At 46.8% G+C, this 21,650-nt stretch overlaps 1 protein-coding gene across 4 annotated transcripts in view; it reads left to right on the top strand.

Moving 5' to 3' along the window:
- The window catches only part of CLUAP1 (clusterin associated protein 1), a 305,549-nt gene that overhangs the window by 104,951 nt on the left and 178,948 nt on the right, over positions 1–21,650 (top strand). For all 4 annotated transcript variants that reach the window (XM_019507567.1, XM_019507568.1, XM_019507569.1 and 1 more), the window contains exon 6: positions 20,777–20,860. In XM_019507567.1, coding sequence (XP_019363112.1) covers positions 20,777–20,860 — 84 coding nt within the window. The remainder of the gene's footprint in view (positions 1–20,776; positions 20,861–21,650) is intronic.

Raw genomic sequence — 21,650 nt, 5'->3', positions numbered from 1 at the left:
CAAGTGTTTGAGTAATCTATTCTTAAAACTGCATGAACAGCCCTCTCTCACAACTACAAGGCACAAGGGCTACATGTACACGACACAAAATTTCCCATTTACACTGTGTTTCTGTTTGCACAAGCAGGATTTCTTGCCACTTTAACAGTCTTTTTGGCACATTAAACTAAAACTGCTCAGACATGGTTTAATTTGCGTCACCACCAATTACATCATTGTATCTGTGGATTCGTGGCATGTAAACACCAAGTGACGCAAAGACTTGTAGTTACTTTCTTTTGCCACCAGGTAGTGCTGCGCTATTTTTGTAGGTCAGGCCTTCGACCAGTAAGTGCCTGTTATTTGCTGCTGTTGTTTTATTTCATTTTTTTGGCTCCTGCCCATCCCTCCCTCCTCCTGTTCCCACAGCTGACTGCAGGCAGCCAGGGCATGGTACAGAGGAGCATCTCTAGTAGTTACCCTAGCACAGACTACTTAATACAGAAAAAAAGAAAGAAATGGAGAAGCAACCTGCATTGCCAATTACTATTGTATACTACCATCTGCTTGTGGTCATGCCCGTACCTCTACTGGCAGTCCTGTATAGATACAAGTGTACATAGTGTATAGATAGTGTTTTAGTAAACAATGCTGTATAGATACAGAGGTGCTGGGGAGGAAAATCCTGACTTTTTTTCTATTTTTTTTCTCTTTTCCTATTAATTTAACAATTTTTAAAATTTTCTGTAATTTATTTATTACCTAGATTTTTTTAATGACGTCTTTTTTGATTTAAAAAAATGTAAATGCTCTGCCTTTTTAAATAAAGTTTTAAAATTGTGTCTATGTGCATGGCATGTTTCCTTTCATAGGCAGATTGGCATGAATGGCAGTCCATGTGGTTTGGGGGTGGGTGAGTTGGGAGAGGTGATGACCGTGCCCACCCGCCTCAGCATAGATATCCTTTCCTTGGGGGCGTTTATGGAGTGTGGCATTACTGGAAAGAGTTACAGGGTGGATTGCTATGAGAGGTCCAGTCCTAGTTTTACCCCACTCCAAACCCAATGTACAGTGATCCTGGCAAGACCCTCTGAGGGTGCAGCACATTTTTGCTAGAAAGACTTGGCCCCACCCCCACACAGAGCGGTCCATCCCAAACCCTACAGACAAGAAAAAGCAGCAAGCTGCAATACTGTGCCAGGCATGGGAGAGCCTTCCTTAACATTTGAAAGATGGCAATTAGCAACTCTTCTGTGTATTAAGAGCCTAATGCTTGGCTTTTGTTTTTTGCATCATTTCTAAAACACCGTCCACCCCACATGTAGTCCCCCCTCCCCTCCCAGGCCGGAAGTGCAGCTGCATGCATGCATGCTGGGCAGTGTAGTGGTTGCTGGTTGGGGTAGGGGGGAATAGAGTCCTCAGGGTCCCCATCAGGTGGGATCCCTGGTACCCAAGGAATATTAATCCCGCTCTACAGCATGGCACCACCACCCCCGCTGCTCTGCTGGTACGTGCTCAGCTTTGCAAATAGTTTCACAAAAGACAGAAGTTGGACGATTCATTATCTTTGACATAACAATCCTGTAATATTTTTATTGATCCTTTTACTTTACTTTTTGTAACAGGGGGCTCGGGCACAACCTCTGTTACTGAAGGAAACGCTAGGCACGGGTGAATAGGGAAGCGGGGACTCAGCAAGGGGGAGATTGACATACCTGGAGAAGATTAGGGGGATAATGGCCATAAAAGGCGGGGCTTGGGATCAAACAGTTGCCCCTGAGGCATGGGAGAGGAGAGCAGCTACCGTGGATCTGGCAAAGCACAGAGGACGCTACAAATGGGAACACGCAAGACAGACCCCAGACTGGTGAGACGAGTGGATACTTACTGAAAGGATGGTGGCTGGCGGCCTGCCAGCAGGATTCCAAGGAGGCAGGGAATGCGATCCCCCAGAGAACAATCCCCTGGGATGCTCGGCGTGTGACTGAAGCGGCAGTGGAGCAGCCAGAGTCGGGGAAGGAGTGGCAAAAGGGGGCTCCTTTTTGGAGGCAAGAGCTAGCAGCTGACTGGCAAGATCCTGGGGAGGATAAAGGGGCACAACCCTGGAGAACAGGTCCCAGGGACAACCAGCTCACAGCTGGAACAGCAGGGTGACCTCCACAACCGGCACCAGAACAGTGGAGAAGCTGCAATCAACTAAGTGGCAGACCAGCTGCTCCTGCGGTAATGAGGCAATTGGTGTGGGCTTCCACATTGTAACTAGTTCAATAAAATAGGCACTTGGTGGAAACAATCACCTGGGTGGTCTGGTGCTTCCCCTCCACCCAGGGATTAACATCTTATCTTTTCCATCTCCTTAGTTGTGGCAGGCAAATCCTGAGGCAAAGAGGGGCGGATAGCAGAAGCCGGATTACACTTTTCATTAGTAAAACTATGAGTGAGTTGCATTTGTATGAATCCAAGCATTCACAGTTGAACCTACCCACTCCTCCAGGGCAGAGACAAAAAACAATGCAGGGTGGGGTGCAGCTGCCCTGAGCGCAAGGATCCTAAGCAATATTAATCCAACTCTACACCACAATGCCACCACCTGTCCACTCACCCCACCCACTTTCTTCTACATTCACAATTACATAACTTAATAGCTAGCATCGGCTACTTAGTTGAAATATTCTAAGATCATCAAATTATTTTTCTTTGGGTTCTTTGGTTTTGTTTGCATTTTTTTTTGGAGTGAGGGAGGGGGTGTAATAGTGTATAGTATATTGTATAGTGTGTACATAGTGTATGTAATAGTAATAATTTAATAGTTAAATAGTATAGACCAGAGCCACCAGCATTTGGGAAGATAGGGAGAAGGGGATGTGAACAAGTCAATAAAAATTTCATAAAATGAGCCAGTATCAGGTGACTACTTCTGCAAGTGCAGCAAAAATAGGTGAAATAAATTGAAATGCTATTCACAGCAAAGCTGAAATAAAGATGTCCTCAACATGTATATATGTATGTGCATTAGAATGTATGAGAAAATGTGGGACCTCACCTGAACTCTAAGCAAGCAGGCCCTGGCCCTGAGACCAGGCAGGAGTACTATCTCTAATTGACAGATTTTTTGATGGTATATCACAATAAATTGAAATGTTATTTCAATTGGTAAATCACCAGGGCCACGGGGCTTGCTCCAGTGCTTGGGGCTGGGCTGGGCTGGGCTGGCTTCTGCTGAGTCCTGCGGTCCAGACATTCAGCCAGGAGCCATATGGTGCAGGAGTGGCTGGTGAGCAGATAGGGAAGTGGTGAAAGCTGGGGGTACAGGGGGAATGTGGCAGTGAGCAGGTGCGCAGAGCAGTGACAGCTGGGTGGGAGCACGGGGCCCATGCCCGTGTCCTGGGACCAGTGCTGGTGGGGCCCAGAGCGGGATGGCAGGGTTCTATTGAGTCGGTCTAGACTGTGCCAGCGGGGAGATGGGGAAGCCAGCCTGACTCCATAGACCCCTGCTGGCCTGGGCCCCATGCTCCTACCACCCTGCTCTAAGCCCCACCGGCACTGGTACTGGGACACCAGCACAGGCCCCATGCCCCTGCCCAGCTGTTGCTGCGCTCCGCGTGTGGACCTGTTCACTGCCAATACCCTCCTCCCCGTCACCACTTTCACCACTTCCTTGCCCGCCTGCCAGCCACTCCTATACCACATGGTTCCCAGCTACATGGCTGGACCGCGAGAGCACAGGGCCTGCACTGGTACCCCGGGACCAGGAGCAGAAAGTGTCGGGGGGTGCATCTGTGCAGTGAGGGAGGGACAGACTCTGTGTGTGTGTGTGTGTGTGTGTGTGTGTGTGTGTGTGTGTGTGCGCGCGTATGTGTGCAGTGAAAGAGTGGGGAGCAGAGTATGTGTGCACGCAATGAGGGAGGGAGGGACAGAGTGTGAGTGTGCGTGCAATGAGAGAGGGAGGGACTGTGTGTGTGTGTGCGTGCGCGCGTGCGCGCGCGTGCACACACACAATGAAGGAGGGAGGAATAGAGTATGTGTACATGCAATGAAGGAGGGAGGGACAGTGTGTGTATGCGTGTATTCGTAGGTTAAGTCCCACATGCACAACCCCCATACACATGCATCCACACCCCCCTTGCATTGCCATACACGCAGACCCCTTCACCCGCACTCCCTCACACAGTCCAGCCACCCTTCCCCACACACACAGCTGCCCACAAACCCCATACCCACCCACACCCCACATATCCACACATACCTACATGTTCCCTTATCCCATACACCCACAGCCCCCCACAAACCTATACCCCCCACAATATGCAAGAGTAAGACTTCATTTTAAAGCTATTGTACAATCACTTATTGCGTACACTACACAAACGCATGTAAACCAGGACAAGAAATATTTTGTCCTCAAATTAATGAATATTTTAGATGTTCAGTTTTTAGATGATAAATTGGTATTTTTCTGGTTCCAAGACAGCAAACCCCCTTGCTGAAAGGAGTATTTCTAGGGACAAGGGGAGGGGACTTCTGGTGGCAAAGGTCAGGGGTTAGATGGCAGGGCTTCTTGTTACAAGATAGCAACCAGGAGGTAGAGCACCTGTCAAGGGGTGGGGCTACCCATGTGGCCATCGACGGCTTGCCAAATCTCAGTAAGCAGCCTTCTGCCTGAAATAATTGCCTGCCCCTGCTCTAAGCACTGCCCCTTCCAATCAGTGGCTCCTCAGCCACTCACGGGGGTTTCTCCTTTGCTTAATGGCAAGCTTGCCTTCTGCTGCAACCCTGGCCAGCAAACATATGCCACTGCACTCTTCACTTAAAGTGACAGGGGCCTGTGGCCCCATCACACACACCTTTTAATACAATCCATTATGTTACTGGCTTTTTTGCAGCAAGGTTATACTATTGGCCATCATTCACCTTATGGTCTACTGTAACCCCAGATCCTTCTGCAGCCTAACCTCTCATCCCCGCGGTCTGTGTCTGTAGATGCAATTATTGTGCCTGAGGAGCTGGACTTTGCATTTATCCTTTGTGAATCTCATCTGATTGACTGCAGACTGTTTTTTCAGTCTATCCAGGTCAATCTGGATCCTAGCTGTACCCTCCACAGTGTCTGCAACTCCACCCAACTTGATGTCATCCATAAATTTACTAAGTGTGCACTCAAACCCATCATACAAATCATTAATGAAAGTATTAATACCAGACCCAGGGATGAACCCCTGGAGAACCTCACTTGATACCTCCTCCCAACTAGACATTGAGTCATTCATTGATGGCTACTTGTTGAGTATGATGATCCACCTAATTATGTATCTACCTTACTGTAGCTTAATTTAGTCTATATTTCCATAGCTTGCTAGCAAGGATATCATGGGAAACAGTGTCATAAGCCTTGCTAAATCCAAGTTATATCCTGTCCCCTGCTCTCCTCATCAATAGAGCCTGTCATCTTATCATAGAAGGAAGTGAGGTTGGTCAGGCATGACTTGCCCTTTGTGAAGTCATGTTGGCTATTCCTGATCACTTAATTCTCCTCTAGGTGCTTTACATAGATTTCTCCATGATTTTTCAGGTATCAAGGTCAGGTCAGGTATCAAGGTCATGGTCTGTAATTCCCCAGATCCTCCTTCCTTCATGGTGGCAATGGAGTAGATAACCACGTGGCACCCATAAGTACTGCAATGGCTGGCCCTTATAGGTGCCACGTAACATAATGTGTGGTTCTTAGAGGCTCTATGTCATCTTGTAGGGAAGGGTTTCAATGGCTGGGTGATCCAAATTGCCACCAAATTGTAGTTCCTAAAGATCTCTTTAGCCTGCTCTACTGGAATGGGAGGCAGATATGAAGACAGGAGTTCAGATACCCTAAGAGCCTGGTGTCAAGTTGAGCTTCTTGACCCATGGCTCCACTGCAGGGAACAGGGAGACCTTGGGTTCCCAGCTCTGAGGCAGTCCACATGACAAGAGTCATTGTTGGGGCCACAGAGTGAGGAGAGCCCACAAGTTGAGCTAGAAGGGAACCTTGCAGAGGGTTGTTGGAACCCTGCTCGTGTTTCGCCGGAATTTGGTCAAAACCAAGAGTGAAAAGTTGTGGATACACCAAATTAGCATTTTCCAGCAAAACAATTGTCAGAAAATTTTCACACTACCACCCACTTGATCTACCACATTGCTCAAAAAGTTTAAAAAGTTTGAATTTTGAATCCCCCCAAACCAGGGCTGTTTAGATCTAAATTTTAATCCAGTTTGAATCGGAAACTGCAATTCAGATCAGTCTTTCTAACAATAATTTGCCTTTCTTTAAACCTGTGAACAGTTTCTGTGTAACTGAAAAAATTGTCTTGATACCCATCTGCATAGACTTCTAGGCTGAAGACAACATAGACCCTTCTCTTGGCTATTTGTTTTTCCTGTAGGGTTGTGTAAGAGCAAGAGCATTTGGGGGACTTTATCTTGAGTTATCTACTTATATTTGAAGTAAAAATTGTTTTTCCTAAAATTGAACTTGAAAATGTGAAGTCAGGTTTTATGCAGGGTCATCTTATGCAAGTTAGAACAATATTGTATTGACCTTCATACAAGAAATGTAACTAAGTTCTTTTCTACTCCCGCAGCTGGAAAGGCATCATGAATTCTCTGAAGCAATCTCTGTAAAAATCACTTAACTAGGAAGAGGATAACTAAGGGCATGTACTCTCCTTGTGGAAAGTTGGAAGCATTTTCTTTTTCTGGAATCATACCTGCTTCTCAGATGGTCTTAAAGAACAGGAGCCATCATTGCTATGGTAGAGATTGCAGCAGTAATTGTTTTCCTTAGTCTTATATTTACAGTACATCTTTATCTTCACTCTTCTATTTGGTATAAGGACGTGTATGTTGTACTTTTTAAATCTGAATAGCAGTGCTGGAGAAACAAGTAGGCAGCATAAAATCAGTTCAGTCATAGAACTGCGTGCTACCACATGGTAGTCAGAGGTCTAGATTTGGTTTTCTACTTGGGGTAGCAAGAATCTAGAGTGCCATAGATCTGATAGAGCTTAGTTGAGGTGCTAGGATGAGAGCCACAGCAGCCTCTGCAGCTTCCTCAAACTAGGGAGATTGAAATGGCCTTTCTAGGATTAAAGGATTGGGTTTTATTTAACTAGAAAAATAGTGCTTTGCCTTGTCAGTCTGTGCTCTGTCAAGCAGGAAGGTGATTGTTGTAGTGGTGACTGGAGATGTGGTGATAAGGAGAGAAATGTGGCTGGATAATGAATTCTTTGGGCTTAACACACTGCTACAAGTGGGCTCTAAGTGTGGTTTCAGATCAAGCCTCTTTAGGCTGAAAGGGGCTTGAAATTAGGGTTAAATCACAAAGGAGGCTAAATAGGAATTAGTGAGAACCTAGCATGAATCACATAAACATGCACAAATGTACAGAAAATGTGTAGAAAGGGAAAGAACATAGGCTTTCATTTTAAGGACAGAGAGGACCATTATGATTATTTACACCAGGAGCCAAATGAGTGGTGTGGGACTGGACTGCAGCCAGGTAAGTGGTGCGTAGCTGCCCTGTGGACCAGATCAAGTCCACGGAGCCACTCCTTCCTGCTCCCCATGCCAGATGCAGTGTACACAATGTTTGTTCTGGCTGCTCCGGGATGTGTGCTGCACATGTTGCCTGCCCCAGCCAGTCTGGGACCTGTGCTGCATATGGCATCCTCTGCCAACTCTGGGACCCACAGTTGCCCTGGGGTGACTGAGAGAGGGAGGGGGCCACCATGTGCAGTGCAGGTCCAGGACTGGTAGAAGCCCTGTGTTTGGGGCTGGTTTAGCACAAACTATGTGCTGCATGTGGGTCCACTCCAGACCCAGAGGCAGCACTAGGGATGGATGATGGGGCTTCTTGAACTGGATCTTTGGCACCCCTGATTTACACTAGTTAGTTTAGACACTCATAGAACCCACATGCTGCCTTAACACGTGTCTGTTATGTGCTCCAACTGTTCTAATTGGTGGTACTGGATATTTTGTGAGTCTATAACTGACTTGGTAAACAGGCAAATAAAAACTAACCTAAAGATGCCAGAGAGCTATTATCTAGTTGGATGCTCAGGCACATGTATGTCTTTTGTTCTCAAAATGTGTTTGGGATTGCAGGAGCTCATTCTGTCTTTCAAACAAAATAGTATCAATACATAACTGAACAGATGACAACTAAGGGAAAAAAAGCCAGGTATCCTCTAGTAGTCATAAGAGAACAGGAAACTGGCTGAGAGCTGTGGAGGCAGAACATGAAAGGATCTAAGGCTGGGCACTGACTCTGCTGGCCCCCCACAGCTGCATCAGGCTCTGGCCAGGTTGTTTCTACACAGCTGAATTTGGCCCTGACTTGATCAAGCCATGGAGGAATGGGGACTGATCCCTCCGCATGGGGCTGGCCTGGCCAGGGCTTATCCAGCCATGTGGGGCTTAAAAATGTGGTGGTAGGGGAGTGGTGGCACTGCTCCCCCATTGCCAAATTTCCAGGCCTGTAGGGAGATCCACGGGCCAGATTACGGGCAGGTCTCTGCAAGTTAGATCTGGCGTGTAGGCTGGCAGTTGAGCACCCCTAATCTGCGTTAAACTGCTTCAGCCACCAGAAATTCTAGTGACAGAGAGCAGCCACCCCAGGAAAGGTGCCAGATCATCTGCATATTCATGCTCTCACTGGTGGCTCCACACAGCTCCACTCTATTAGTGGTGGTGGCACAAAGCATTCCTTGGAAAGGCGTTGCCTGCTGAAGGGACTGCAGCTAGGAGTAGGTATGGGTGTATCTACATACATCTTTTGTTGACTTCCAAGTGGCAACAGCAGTCTTCTCTGGAAAGAAAGCTAGTTTTGCTCTGCCAGCAGAAAGACTGTGTTCTGGCACCACTTGGGAAGCTTTGAGTGTGCACTTGCTGATAGCTTTGCCAGCAAAGCTGAATTCTGTCAAAACTATGTAGTGTAGAAAAGGCTTGAAACAAGTAGCAAAGCATGTTGCATGTGGACTTCAGGAGGTATAAGCAGGTAAGCAATAAGTAATACTAAAAAATTATTAGATGTGGGCTTAGTAACCTGACTCTTGCAAAAGTGCTAACAGATGCTTGCTACATTAAGTGGTCAGGCCTTAATACTTTGTCTTTCCCAAAAGACTAACTGCTGATTTGATATTTTTATGGACAGAACCCCTAGGCTGCTTCTAAGGAGATCCACTATGGCCAAGTCTCTCTATCTGGTTCTCTTGACCCATAGTAAGAGCCATCCATATTGTAGAAATTTGAGATCAGCAAGTTCCTTGGACAGACTGGAATTGTGATGGCTTCAAAATCAGCATTATCCCCAGAAGTTACTGAAACACAGAAGACTTACTCTAAAAATAAGGAACACTTTCCAAATTATCCAAGCTGGGCAAGTGATTCTTTTTTTTTGGTTTGGCATATTTCTGATTGCTCCCTTTCTATTTTTGCATACAATTTGCTGATTCACCTCTACCAAAACAGATTAGTGCAAATGCCTCTGTAAACATGCTTGATGCCTGCAGCCTCGCTGTCTGGCTTTGGTCCCTGGGGAGCCCCTCAGCCAGTCCTTATTGCCAGGGATCTGGGTTTTCCATTCCCCATGGAAAAATGGGAAAAAAAAGGGGATTTTCCTTTTTAATCCAAGAACAACATGGATTTTTCATTTTAATGGAGAAACATGCACATTTTCCACTTCTGCAAAGAGCTCTCTGCAGGCTGGCAGAGTTCCAGCCTGCAAGGGGCTGGGGGGGGGGCAGGAGAAGGGTGGTTAGGCAGGGAGTGCCATGTGCATGTGTACACTCACACATGCATATGGCCACCAGGCAGCCTGGAGAACAACCCCGGCAGGTAAGTCTGGCAGTGGGAGGGAGGCTTGAGGCCCCCATAGGGAGGGACTTGGACTGGGGCTGCTGCCCAGCTGGGCACTGCATTGGGCTTGGGGCCTGGAATGCACAGCTGCAGGGCCCCAGTGGGGAGTGAGTCGGAGCCACGAGCAGCTCGTCTGGGGAGTGGGGGCAGGGGTTTTGTTCCCTGCCACTGCAGGCACTTGGGGAAGGAAGGAGGTGGCACGTTACCCCCAGATCTGTGCACAGGGTGTGGGTGGGCTGTTTGCAGTGGGCTCAGGCCCCCTACCCTGCCCCAGGGCCCCTGCAGCCCAGTGGATGGGATCCGGCACAGGAGTGGGGCTGGGTGGGAAAGCTCCTTGCTGCTGCAATCCCCACGTTGCCCTGGCCAAGCGGCCTCTGTCTGCCCAGCAGCAGCAGGGGTGGCGGCATGGAGTTGTGCCCCTCACTGCTGCCTGGCAGGCAAGGGGCACTTCGCCATGGCAGTGTGGAGTTCCCAATGGTGGAAACAAGCTTCCCCTCCCAGTCCCGCTCTGGGCTGCAGAGGCCCCAGGGAGAGGGCAGCAGGGTAGGGAGCCTGAGCGCATAGAGGTCAGTCTGCACCCAACCTCCTCTCATGGGCTCCACTCCAGCTGTGCCGCCCATGGGGGAGGGGGACCCAGGCTCCACACTTCGCTCCACTGCAGCAGCTGCTGCCTCCTGTGGTTGGCAGCTGGGGGTCAGGCACTGCTGTGGGGAACAGGTGGCTACAGAACCACATCCCTGGCCCTGTAGTCCTGGCAGCTGGGGGCCCCCTGCAGCAGGGTTGAGAGGAGTGAGGAGCTGAGGGTGGGGAGTGAGGGGTCTGAACCTGCATCCTGGTGAGCAAAGGGGCCAGGGGGACTGCTGATTTTCCATGATGAAAAACCTAAAATCAAATCCAAAATTTATAGGTATTTAGAAGTTATTTTATTACTAGCAAATTGCCGATCAAGAATGCCCTGTGGGGTTGGGGTTGGAGCCCTGTGTCTGCCCCCTGCCCCCCATCACCGCCGCCTCCAGGGGGCAGGGCTGGCAGGCAAGGCCAGCACCACTGGTCTCACCCCCTTCTTTGTCCCCGCCCTCATGGTGGTGTTCTGCTGCCATCTCTTGTCTGGAATGCTCTTGGAGCACTCTGATTGGTTGTTTCAGACAACTAATTAGAGTGCAAATAAAGCATTACAGACAGACAAACGCTTTTATAATATTAAAATAGTGATTGAGGCACTGGTAGGCTTCCAAATTGCTTTAAAATTGTAAATACATTTATAAAATATTGTGTTCAGTTGATATATATATAGATACATATAAATTATAGTGTCATTTAATTTTAATCATGGATTTTGGCTTTTTTTATCGGAGAATTTGCAATTTTTTTAAATCAGAGAATTTGCAGTTTTTAAACAGAGAAAACCAGGATCCCTGCTCATTACATAAAAAAAGTCCTTAGTCTTAAACGCGCAAGCCAAACCTTTAGTCTTTCTACAGGCAGTCAGAGATGGCCCTGTAGTTCTGGTCCTTCCTAGAAATGAGTTCCTCTGGGTTTCAGTCTGCTATTTGTCCATAAGCAGCTCCTTCCCCCGTCTTGAACTGCTTGTTCTCTCCCTGCTTGGACTTTTAACTCCCAGCTGATCCCTCATAGCTGAGTTTCTTTAATGGGCTGCCCCATTAAAAGGCCAGACTTCCCTGTTACAGCCTCTTAATACCAACACAGACTTCTGAGCCCTTTAAGTAGGGTTTCAGCTATTAGGGAGAACACACATTACCACTTCATCTCTTTCCTGGGGCTTCTCTAATCTTCACTAGGGCTCTGCAAGTCATAGCTGAAGCAAGGATTCATTGAGTCAGTGCAGACCTGTGGGTTCAGACTCCATCCATGGTAAAGCCCAAAGAAATAAAATGCTCATGCTTAGTGAGGCTGAATTGAAAGGACTTACAGCGTAGAGAGCCTCACTCAGTTCTGCTGCAGTTATTTTCTGTCATACAACAAGCTTAATAGCATCATAAAATGGATTCAAGTAGCCTCTGGTGCAGGGGACCTCCCAGGAACGCTGTACACAAGAAGTGTCAGGCTAAAGTAGAGCTGGCGTTATGGCTTTTTGCTGACTCTGCTTCTAGTCTGTAGGATAGGAGGGGTGGGGGCAAAGGGCTGACATGTCAGAGGCCTGGCTAAAGCTCAGGGGGTGGTTTCTGCATGGGTCATGAGAAGCTGAAATTCAAGTGCAGCAGTCTAGGGCTTCCCTAAATTACATGAGAGAGTTGTGAAGATCCTGCATGGCCCTAGAATATGGGGAATGCAAAAGCAGCTTAAAGTCACCTTTTTGCATCCCCCACTCCCACCCCAGTATAAGAGTGGAGTAATTAAGTTTTAATCCCTAGATTGTAATATTCTCTTTAAAAGTAGGTTTATCTGGGTGGGAAATCATTTTCCCACCTGGCAAAACTTTTCAGGGTTTCAAAAAATTTCCCAGTCCTCTTCAGGTTGAAAACAAGACCTTTACAAGTTTGCCTGAAAAAAGAGAGAAAGAGAGGGAAAATTCAGGATGGAATTTCTGGTGAAAACCAGAGAGAGGTGTTCAGAATACAACCTAACCTTACAACAACCTAATGGTTGGGGCACTTTCTGGGATGTGGAGACCCATGTTTACATTTTTAATATGAATTAGGCCGAGCAGAAAACTGAGCCATGGCATCTCCATATCCCAAGGGAGTTACCTGCTGTCCCCCCACCACCTCTATCTGTTTGCTGTTCTCAGTATTCTTTCTTTTCTGCTTTTGCCTGGAAATGTCATCATGCATCTTAGAAACCTTCCCCAATCCAGGTTTTGTCAAAACTGAAACATTCCCACAAAAACCCATTTTGCTGAAAAAATCCTGACTAGTTTTAGTCGCATCTAAAACTTAAAATCTTAGCCTACATCCTGCAACTACCAATATACTTCCAAGTAGATAGGACTAACATCATACGTAATTGGTGTCTCTTGTGGATTTTTTTGTGGGCTGGTTCTTTTTTTAATGATTGTCAGCTTTAGTTCATCAAAAATAATTTTACACATGGCTTCCCTTATTTTTAATTAGCATTTATTGTGCAACATTATAGCTGTAGAACTCTTGGGCACCTGAACAGGAACCTCTGGCAAATGGTAAACAATCAACATGCTCATGAATACCTCTCTGTTTTGGTGCATGCTTGTTTTCTTTTCATTAACAGTTATAATAATCAGATATATTTCTAAATTGTTCCCACTTCCCAAGTCTTCTTGGGTTGTTAATTTTTTCTATAATTCTCATACCTCATGTGACTTGTACTTGTATTTTTAATATTTAATTTAAAGGAAAACTCTTGTGTATTATAAAGTATATTCTGATCAACACATCTAATTGCACAGAGCAAATTGCTTTAAAAGTAAATGGGCAAGACCTGATTTTTCAGTGTAGTGTAAGCTGGGCCTGCCTCTCTGAGCAGAAATAGTTGTTGTTGTCATTATCATCATCCTCATTATTATTATTACTAATGATAATAATAATATTCCAGCCTCCCCAGAAAGGCCCAGAGTAGCTTATAGTGGGCACATCTGAGGTCATTGTGATATTTAGTTACTTGGAATATGGGCAGAAACGGGAAATGATATCAGTTATACTTGCAATTATAGGTGCAGTTATTTGTATCAGTGGATTATGAGCATGAGGATGGCACCTCTAATTTAAAAATTTAGCTCTAAATACCTTAAATACTATTTAACAAAACACTTAGCATAATACTAGGTAATAGCCATTGTGAGTAGGACTGAGGGCCTTGTTGCATGTTACATTCAGGACATATTAACTTCACTTAAAATGCTGGTATCTATGCATTCAAGCTGTAAAACTCATGCTAAGTGCCATTGTAATGTAGCAATATAGTACTGTTTGCAGGAGGAGCATCTCCAGATGGTATTAAATAATGTGTTCAGCTATAGAAACTGCTTCAGAAAGATAATGAAAGTGGACTTCTCCGGCTCTGGTTTGTAAATGACTCACTCTATAGGGCGGTGGGCCCCGCCTTCCTGGGATTCTGCAAGTCTGCACTGTTTGGGATAGATTCGGGAATATCACAGTCTTCTATCTCAGATGTTTGCTTTTCCTGCCACGTCTTGATGGAACACAATTTTCAATGGGAGCTGGAGTTAGCGAACCAACGATGATTCTGAAATCTTCCACCTGGCTTTCTTATGGGGCTCCACCACCCCTTAACACTCCACCTTTACCACGTCAGATAAGCTGCTATAAATTCCCAGTTGTTAGGCCCTCATCACTAACTTCTTTCTTATTTGGGTATTTTATGATGACATAAGAGTTGTTGCACCCCAAAGACGGTTGCTGTGTTAAGTCTCATGTGCCAGTGTCTGGTATCAGTTCCCGGCAAACAGTTCAGCCATTGATGCAAGAGGCGATAACTTCAGGTCATTGTCAATAATTAACTCAATTGTAGGTTAAAGGATTCCACTGGGACTCTCCTTTAGAATCCCAAGCAGTCCTCAGCTCTCTGCAGCTTTTGAAGCAAACTAAAGAGCTTAAGCAAGGCTTCTCAGGTTTCTCAGCACCACTGGTCCCTTTAAGGCCATTCAAGCCTGCTCTGGGCCAGAGCAAGACCCCAGGTCCATGTCAGAGCAAGACCGCATGCCATAAATGTAAAAAGCAAAATAGAAAATAAAAGAAAAAAAAGCACTGCCTTTCTCGCACCCTGTCACCGCCTCCAGACTCACCTGTACCCATGCCTAGTTGCTCTCCAGTCTGGTCAGGTTGGTTCAGGTCCTGGGCAGTCAGATCAAACTTACGTCCCCAGCTGCCTGAAGAGCCCTTGGGGCTGATGTCAGATGTCTCCTCACTATTGAATGGTAGCACTCTGGCCACCTTCGCTTTGCAGGCTCTTTCTCTCCCGCCCGCTGGAGGACTCTTTCTTCTGGCTTCCCCTGAACCCAGAAGTGATTCTGGTGCTCTGCCAGCATTCACCTCTTGCTGCCCCTCTTTGGGGCCAGAAGTAGCTGAGCCGGAGCTCATCCCTCCAATCCAGAGGGAGAGCTAGCTTTGAAACCACTGCTGCAATGGTGTGGCGTGGCTTGTCATCCTGAGACCACCATGGTAAGTTGCGGCTTCTCTGCTTTCAGCTCACCATGCTGACTCCCCTTGGTCCTTGGCATGGTGGAGTGCATGGTGCAACTGTTTGTTGGTCCCAGCCACAGCACTACACCGGAGCCTGCCTAAGACTGGTGTGGTGCTGGTTCAGGGCTCCAGTGGAGTCCCAGAGTTGTGTCCAACAAACGGCTGTTTGTGAGCCACACAGCCAAGTCCAGTCCTATCCAGATTGTAGTAAACGTTAAGGCTGTGTGAAATTTCACCTGGTGTTTCGTTTCGATGCATTTTGAGCTCGAAACAGCAAAATCAAAATGAAACAAAAGCTTTCGAAACAGCTTTGAAATGAAATAAGGGAACTCGAAACGTTTTGAAAGTTTCATGTTTTGAAGTCAGGCTTACTGGCTTCAGCACCAGTCCCAGCCGGCAGCACCTGCCTCCTGTCATCTGGTAGGCAGATCAGGGGTTCGCCCACACACCCGGGAGGGCTGCAGGGGCTTTGACGGAGTCTTCCAAGAGGTGCGGGCCCCCGATGTGCTGCCCAGATTAGAGAAGCCAGGCGCTGCCACCTGAGACCAGCGCTGGGAAGATCATTGCTGCCGCCAGTTCTAGGTGGCAGCACCCACTCCTATCATCTGGCAGGCAGATCGGGGGCTTGCCTGCACCCCCAGGAGAGCTATGGGGGCTCTGCTGGAGTCCTCCCAGGGGTGCGGGCCCCGATACGCCTGCGAGATGACAGACCAGCACTGGGAGCAGCCCGCACCCAGTACTGGGAAGATCAGTCCTGCTGCTGGCCCCAGGTGGCAGCACCCAGCTCCTGTTAGCCGGCAGGCAGATCAGGGGTACGCACCACTGGGAGGACTCCAGCACAGACCCTGCAGCTCTCCCAGAGGTGCTAGCAGGCCCCCGATCTGCCTGCTGGCTGACAGGAGCCAGGTGCTGCTGCCTGGGGCCAGTGGCATCCAGGGCCGTCCCTGGGGGGGCGGAATTGGGGCAACCGCCCTGGGCCCCATGCTTTGGGTGGGGGGCCCAGGGAGCTGGGCGGAGTGGCTGTGATGACTCACCGCTGGCTTTGTGTCTGACTGCTCGCTACCTCCCCACCTCTCCACTGCCACCGCCAATCCCGGGGTGGGGGAGGGTCCCCACATGAGCTGATCTGCCCCAGCTGCATACGGGAGTCGGTCCGAGGAGGGTGCAAAGTTTGAGGCAAATTAGCTCATCAAGGGACCCTCTCCCGCCCCGGGATCGGGGCAGCGGGTCCCCACATGGGCTGATATGCCCCAGGTCCTGTGCCAGAGCCAGTCCAAGGAGGGTATGGGGCCTGGGGCAAATCAGTTTGTGCAGGGAACTACCCCTGCCCCAATCCTGCATGCCCTGGATGCAAAGAAGCCACCACCATTGGCGGCAGGGAAGGTAGCAAGCGGCCATACCCCAAGCCGGCAACGGTGTCAGTGCAAAGTCACCGTGTCCACTCCGCCCGGCTCCCCAGGGCCCCCCAGAGCGCAGGGCCTGGGGTGGTCACCCCAATTTCCACCCCCGTCATGGACGGCCCTGACTGCCTCTGGCCCCAGGCAGCAGCACCCAGCTCCTGTCAGTCTGCAGGCAGATCAGGGGCCCATCAGCACCCCCAGGAGGGGTGCAGGGGCTGTGCCAGAGTCCTCCTGGCAGTACGTGCCCCCGATCTGCCTGCCGGGTGACAGGAGCCAGGTGCTGCCACCTGGAGCCAGCATCAGCACCGATTTTTCTGGTGCGGGTTATGCCCAGCCCTGGTCTGTCATATGGCAGGCAGATTGGTGGCCTGCACCCCTGGGAGGACTCCGGCACAGCCCCCACAGCTCCCAGGGGTGTGGGCAAGCCTCTGATCTGCCTCCTTGCTGCATTTTATGTTTCCCCATAATAACCTATGGGCAAAACTTCATCAAAACAGCAAAACAGTTTTAACAAAATAAAATGGAACAGTGCTTTTGAAATTAAACAAAACTTGAAATGAAACGCTGTTCCATTGAATCGTCAAAATAGAAGTCAAATCGGAATGGTGCAGTTTTGCACAGCCCAAGTAAACTTTACTATGTACTTGCTCAGAACAAGTTAAAGGCTGGCTCCTATTTAAGCAGCTTCAAGGGAAATGGGTGATATCCAAGACAATCCCTCTGCACCACAGAAAATGGAAGCCAGGTGGGTGCATCTGATAGATGGGATTGAGTATTAATCAGATATTAATAGCAAGAGTCCTGTCAAACTGATCAAAGAATTGCCTCTGCCTGCAGGATGGCAGCCAATGACAACAGAAGATGCTCATGTGTTACAGCAGAAACATCTGGTTGACAAGGATGGTGGGAGGCTGAGTTCACCAGTTCTATGGTGCCTTTCAGAGTTCTTGAATGAAGAGGTCTGTAGGAACACAAAGGATTATTACAGACCTTTCCATCAATGTCAGTGGGCTTGGGGTTAGGTCCTAAAGGGAAAATTATGTAGCCAACCCTTTGAGAGGCCTCTGTAGCCTTAACATCTGTTGATTTCAGTGGCTGTCAAGAGCACTTGGCACTGCCAAGGAGGAACAGCAGTTTGTAGAGCGGGACCTTCATTATTATAGGTGGGCTTAACATCTGTAGCTCAGCCAGTCATCCCATTTTTGCAGGCTGCAGAGAGAAAGAAAATCCAACCTGTAGAACAAATCAGAGCTAATTACCTAGATTATATCAGTGAATGATACAATGAAAGAATAGAAACAAATAGACCAGTTGTTCCTAAACTCTGCTTGGAGAACCCCTGGTAGCTTGTGGAAGGATGGCTGATCATATAACAATAGCTCCTCTTCCCTATTTGCAGCCACTACATGCCATTAAAAAGCCCACTCTGTGTGTGTGTACGCGCGCGCGCGCGTGTGTGTTCCCCAAGTTTACTTTCTAAACATGTATTTGCCATAGGGATGCTCTGAAGTTGCAAATGAGAGAGAGAAGAAAGCAGATGGTCATGAGCAGAATTTCCCCCAGATGTTCTATCTAGGAAGTCACATCCCACACCTGTGTGACAAGGCCCTGAGAGAAACTTGCCCATGGGCCTGGAAAAGCAGTCGCTCTCAAAACAAGTCCAGTAAAATACTTTGCTTAATTTGATAATTTTAAGCCCAGCTTATGTGCTATTAATGCACCTGTAAACCCTGGTGCAGTTTGCGCTGGAGTCAGCTGCTTCCAAGGCACAGCATCTTCACGTGTGTCCAGGACTGCAACAATTTGAGCTGGGGCTAAGCAGCCCCAGGCTGTCAGGGGATTTGGGGGGTCATCCCAGGGCTCTGGGTGGTGGTGTCGGGAGGCGGAGGGGCTGGCTGGGGCATGAGGGTGCTACAGTGTGGTGTTAGGTGGCAGGCAGCACTTTTGTGCCCCAGCCAACCCTGGTCACAGTCTACATGTGCATTTGCGTACACCTAATTACTCCGCTATAGGACAGTACTTGTCCCAGACAGTGCTATCCTACAGTGAAGTTCATTAATTTACTGCAGCTATTATAGGTGCATGTGTAGACTGTGACACTTTACTGAGGAGCTAATTAGTCATTTGCAGTAAAGCGCATGTGTAGATGCACTCACTGCTATATTAACCCTTATTTATTTATTTTAAAGTAAAATTTCCCTTATAGTTCTGATAGTCACTGTTTTTCAGCAGATCAATGGGAGCTACTTTCCTTTCAGTCCTATCCTACACAGCCTAACTTCCTGTTGAGAAATACCAGTAAGCTAGAAGCACCCTCTGGACCCTTTACAGCTGTAGAGAACATGATCATCTGACAGATATTTATGAAAACTTGTTATTGCTGAACATTTAACCTAAGAGTTAGGTTCCAATCCTACACACACTTACACACCTAATTAATTGTACTGTAGGGAATAATCCTACTTATGTCACATGGTACTATTCTCAATATTAAAATTAAGAATGCATGTAAGTTTTTGCCGAATCAGGGCTTGATTTCCTTGTTGTACCTTTTGAAGAAACTGTGAAAGTTTACTTGAATTCTCAGGCTTTCTTTCCAGTCACTCCTGAGTTTTGGGAGTTAAATAATTCTGATGATGTTCCTCTGTTCCAGCTAGGGCCTAGTCCATCAGTCAAATGTGGAAATGCAGATCTTTGCATTTGTGCAGATTCCTGTTGTCATAGGGTATCTCTGCAAGTGGATTTGATTGCAGAATTGTACCTGGCTCTGGAAATTGCTGTATATTTCTGCAAAGGAGGGATGAGTGAAACTTCCATGCACAGTAAAGAAAGGCAGAAGAGAAGAACACATTAGACTTACATAGATACTGCATACCTGAATTACTGCATATCAGTCATTCTCCTGAAATACGAAATACTTCATATTCCTGAATAACTCCATGCAGGGAGACTGCTTTTGGAAAATTATAGTGCCTTTTAAAATTTAGATTATTCATTTCAAAAGTGAATGGGAGCAAAGCACTTTTATTCTGGAATTAGAGTATTCACACATGGAATTATTTGCTTCAAATTCACATCCTACCTTAATCCAAATTAGTTTTCAAGCGTAGACAAGCCCTTAAAAGACAGAAGAACACCAAAATAAGGACCTTGCAATTTGTCTCCCTATAAAATGTAGTTACATTAAATCAAGCCTTGAAGTGGGCAGTGGACTACAGGCACTTTTTAGCAAGTAGGGGGATTAAGACATTGGCCTGCAGGTGAGGAGACCAGGGTACTATGCCTGGTTCTGCCAATAAATTTCTTTGTAAGCTTGGGTAGGTCACTTACTCTGTTTCTGCATTCATATCATGGAGATTGTAATACTTACTTCATAGGGTAGGCTTAAAACAGTGACATTTGCAAAACCTTTGAGATTCTGGGTCAGCCATTCTATAAATAAGCAAGGTATTACTAGGTTGTCATTCAAATATGTGTCCTCTTTATTTTCCCCTTTTCTTAAGGAGCAGCCTAGTAAAAAAGAGAGGCTGGGGTATTGCTGAAGTCCTCTAAATTTATATATTCTGCCTATGGTTGTAGTGAGATTTCTACTTCTTATCGAGCTGTTTGCTATTGAAAGACATTTTTAATTATGTTGAGCTTGAGACACATTCATTTCTCAGGAATGGCTTGGTCTGGCAAACACCTTTGCCTAAGATATTATACAGACAGATGTTAACTGAAAGTTCTTTCCCTCATAAACTGACCAGGCTAACAGGGACATTCACATCCTCTGTGATCCAAGCTAAGTGCACCAGTTTTGGTGATGGATGTTGATTCTCAGAGTAGGAACTGCTGATCATCTACATTACGTGATATGTGAGGAGTCATGGAGGGGGAAGTACCTGCTGATTGTTTCTGCTAGCTGTCTTAATAGGAGCAGTTCTGATTGCTCCTCAGTCAGGATAGTTGAAACATTATGCTTGTGATTCAAGTAGATCAGTTGTATGATTCTCAGCTGTGGATCACCTTTTTAAGGCAATTTTTTTTTCTGAGGCACGTTTTGAACAAGGTAAGTGGGATATTTTCTCTAACATTAATGGCAGGGGACTAAAACTGCACCCGTAAGGATACGTTGAGCTCAGAGGAATAAAATTCATCCCATTTTGAAATTAAGTTTTAATTGCTCATTCTTAATCCTGGCCTCTGGAGACTCTGACCTTTTTGATAAGTTCCCATTTTGTGATATCCTCTGAGCAGTGGTATATAAATGTTACATTCTGTTTAATTTATTATGAAAATAGCTTTGTCACAGTTGCTTGACCACCTTCAATTCTGTGAATAGTAATTTTCTTGTGCAATGCTTGAGTATAGTGGTCTGTTTGTCTTTTGTAGGAAGTGAGAACAGAATCCATTGCTAGGCCTCTGGAGATAAATGAAGCTGAAAAAGTGATGAAAATTGCCATTAAAAACATTCTGGTAAGAAAATGAATAATAATTTATTTGCTTCCTTGTTTATTTGTATCCTGTAAATATTAATTCTAGTTCCCATTTATATAGCAAGAACAAAGCTCTTTTTACCAGCACTGTAAGGATTGGTAACCTTGTGTATGCATAAATGTGTCACCTTCAAAGGGCTATGCTAAAAAATAATCCACTAGGTGCTTTAATGGTAATAATGAGCTGCAGTTAATGGATAAAGTGATCCACTGTGTGTTTGGTTCTGGCAAATTTATAAAAACAAGTTCACCAAGGCAAAGGTCCATTTATGTGTGCTTTTTCTACACATGGCAGTGAAGTGTGTTTGGTTCTTTTAAAATTGGAAAATCCATTGTTTTAAAATAAAGAACTGTTAGGTGGAGGCAGTTACAGTTTTTAGAATCAAAGAAGTGCCTGCTTGCTAATGATTCTGGGATGGTGCTTAGAAGACAGAGTCTGTGGTAACACAGATACACTGTGCCAGCAGCAAGTTCCAGAGTCGTTGACTAAAATTTACAAAAACTCATAAATCTTAGGACAAGGGTTCTCAAACTTTGTAAGGGGCATCCCCCACCATGCCCTGCCACTGATCGCACTTGCTGGGGCAGGGTGGGGGCACATGGGACTAAGCTGCTGTTCGTCTGGGAGGTGCAGGGAGGCCAGGGCAGCTCCCGCTGCTGTGCGCCACTTCTCCAGAGGCACTGCAGCAGTGGAGCGGGAGCTATGGGGGGGGCTGCAGCCTCCCTAAAATTTGCCATAGCGCCCCCCCCCCCCCCAAACCCCCTGCGCC

This window comes from Gavialis gangeticus, unplaced genomic scaffold (assembly GCF_001723915.1).
Source record: "Gavialis gangeticus isolate Ggan-Ray unplaced genomic scaffold, GavGan_comp1, whole genome shotgun sequence".
NCBI lineage: Eukaryota > Metazoa > Chordata > Crocodylia > Gavialidae > Gavialis > Gavialis gangeticus.
Note: the sequence above shows the minus strand (reverse complement) of the source record. Positions and strands in the feature narration are given on the sequence as shown.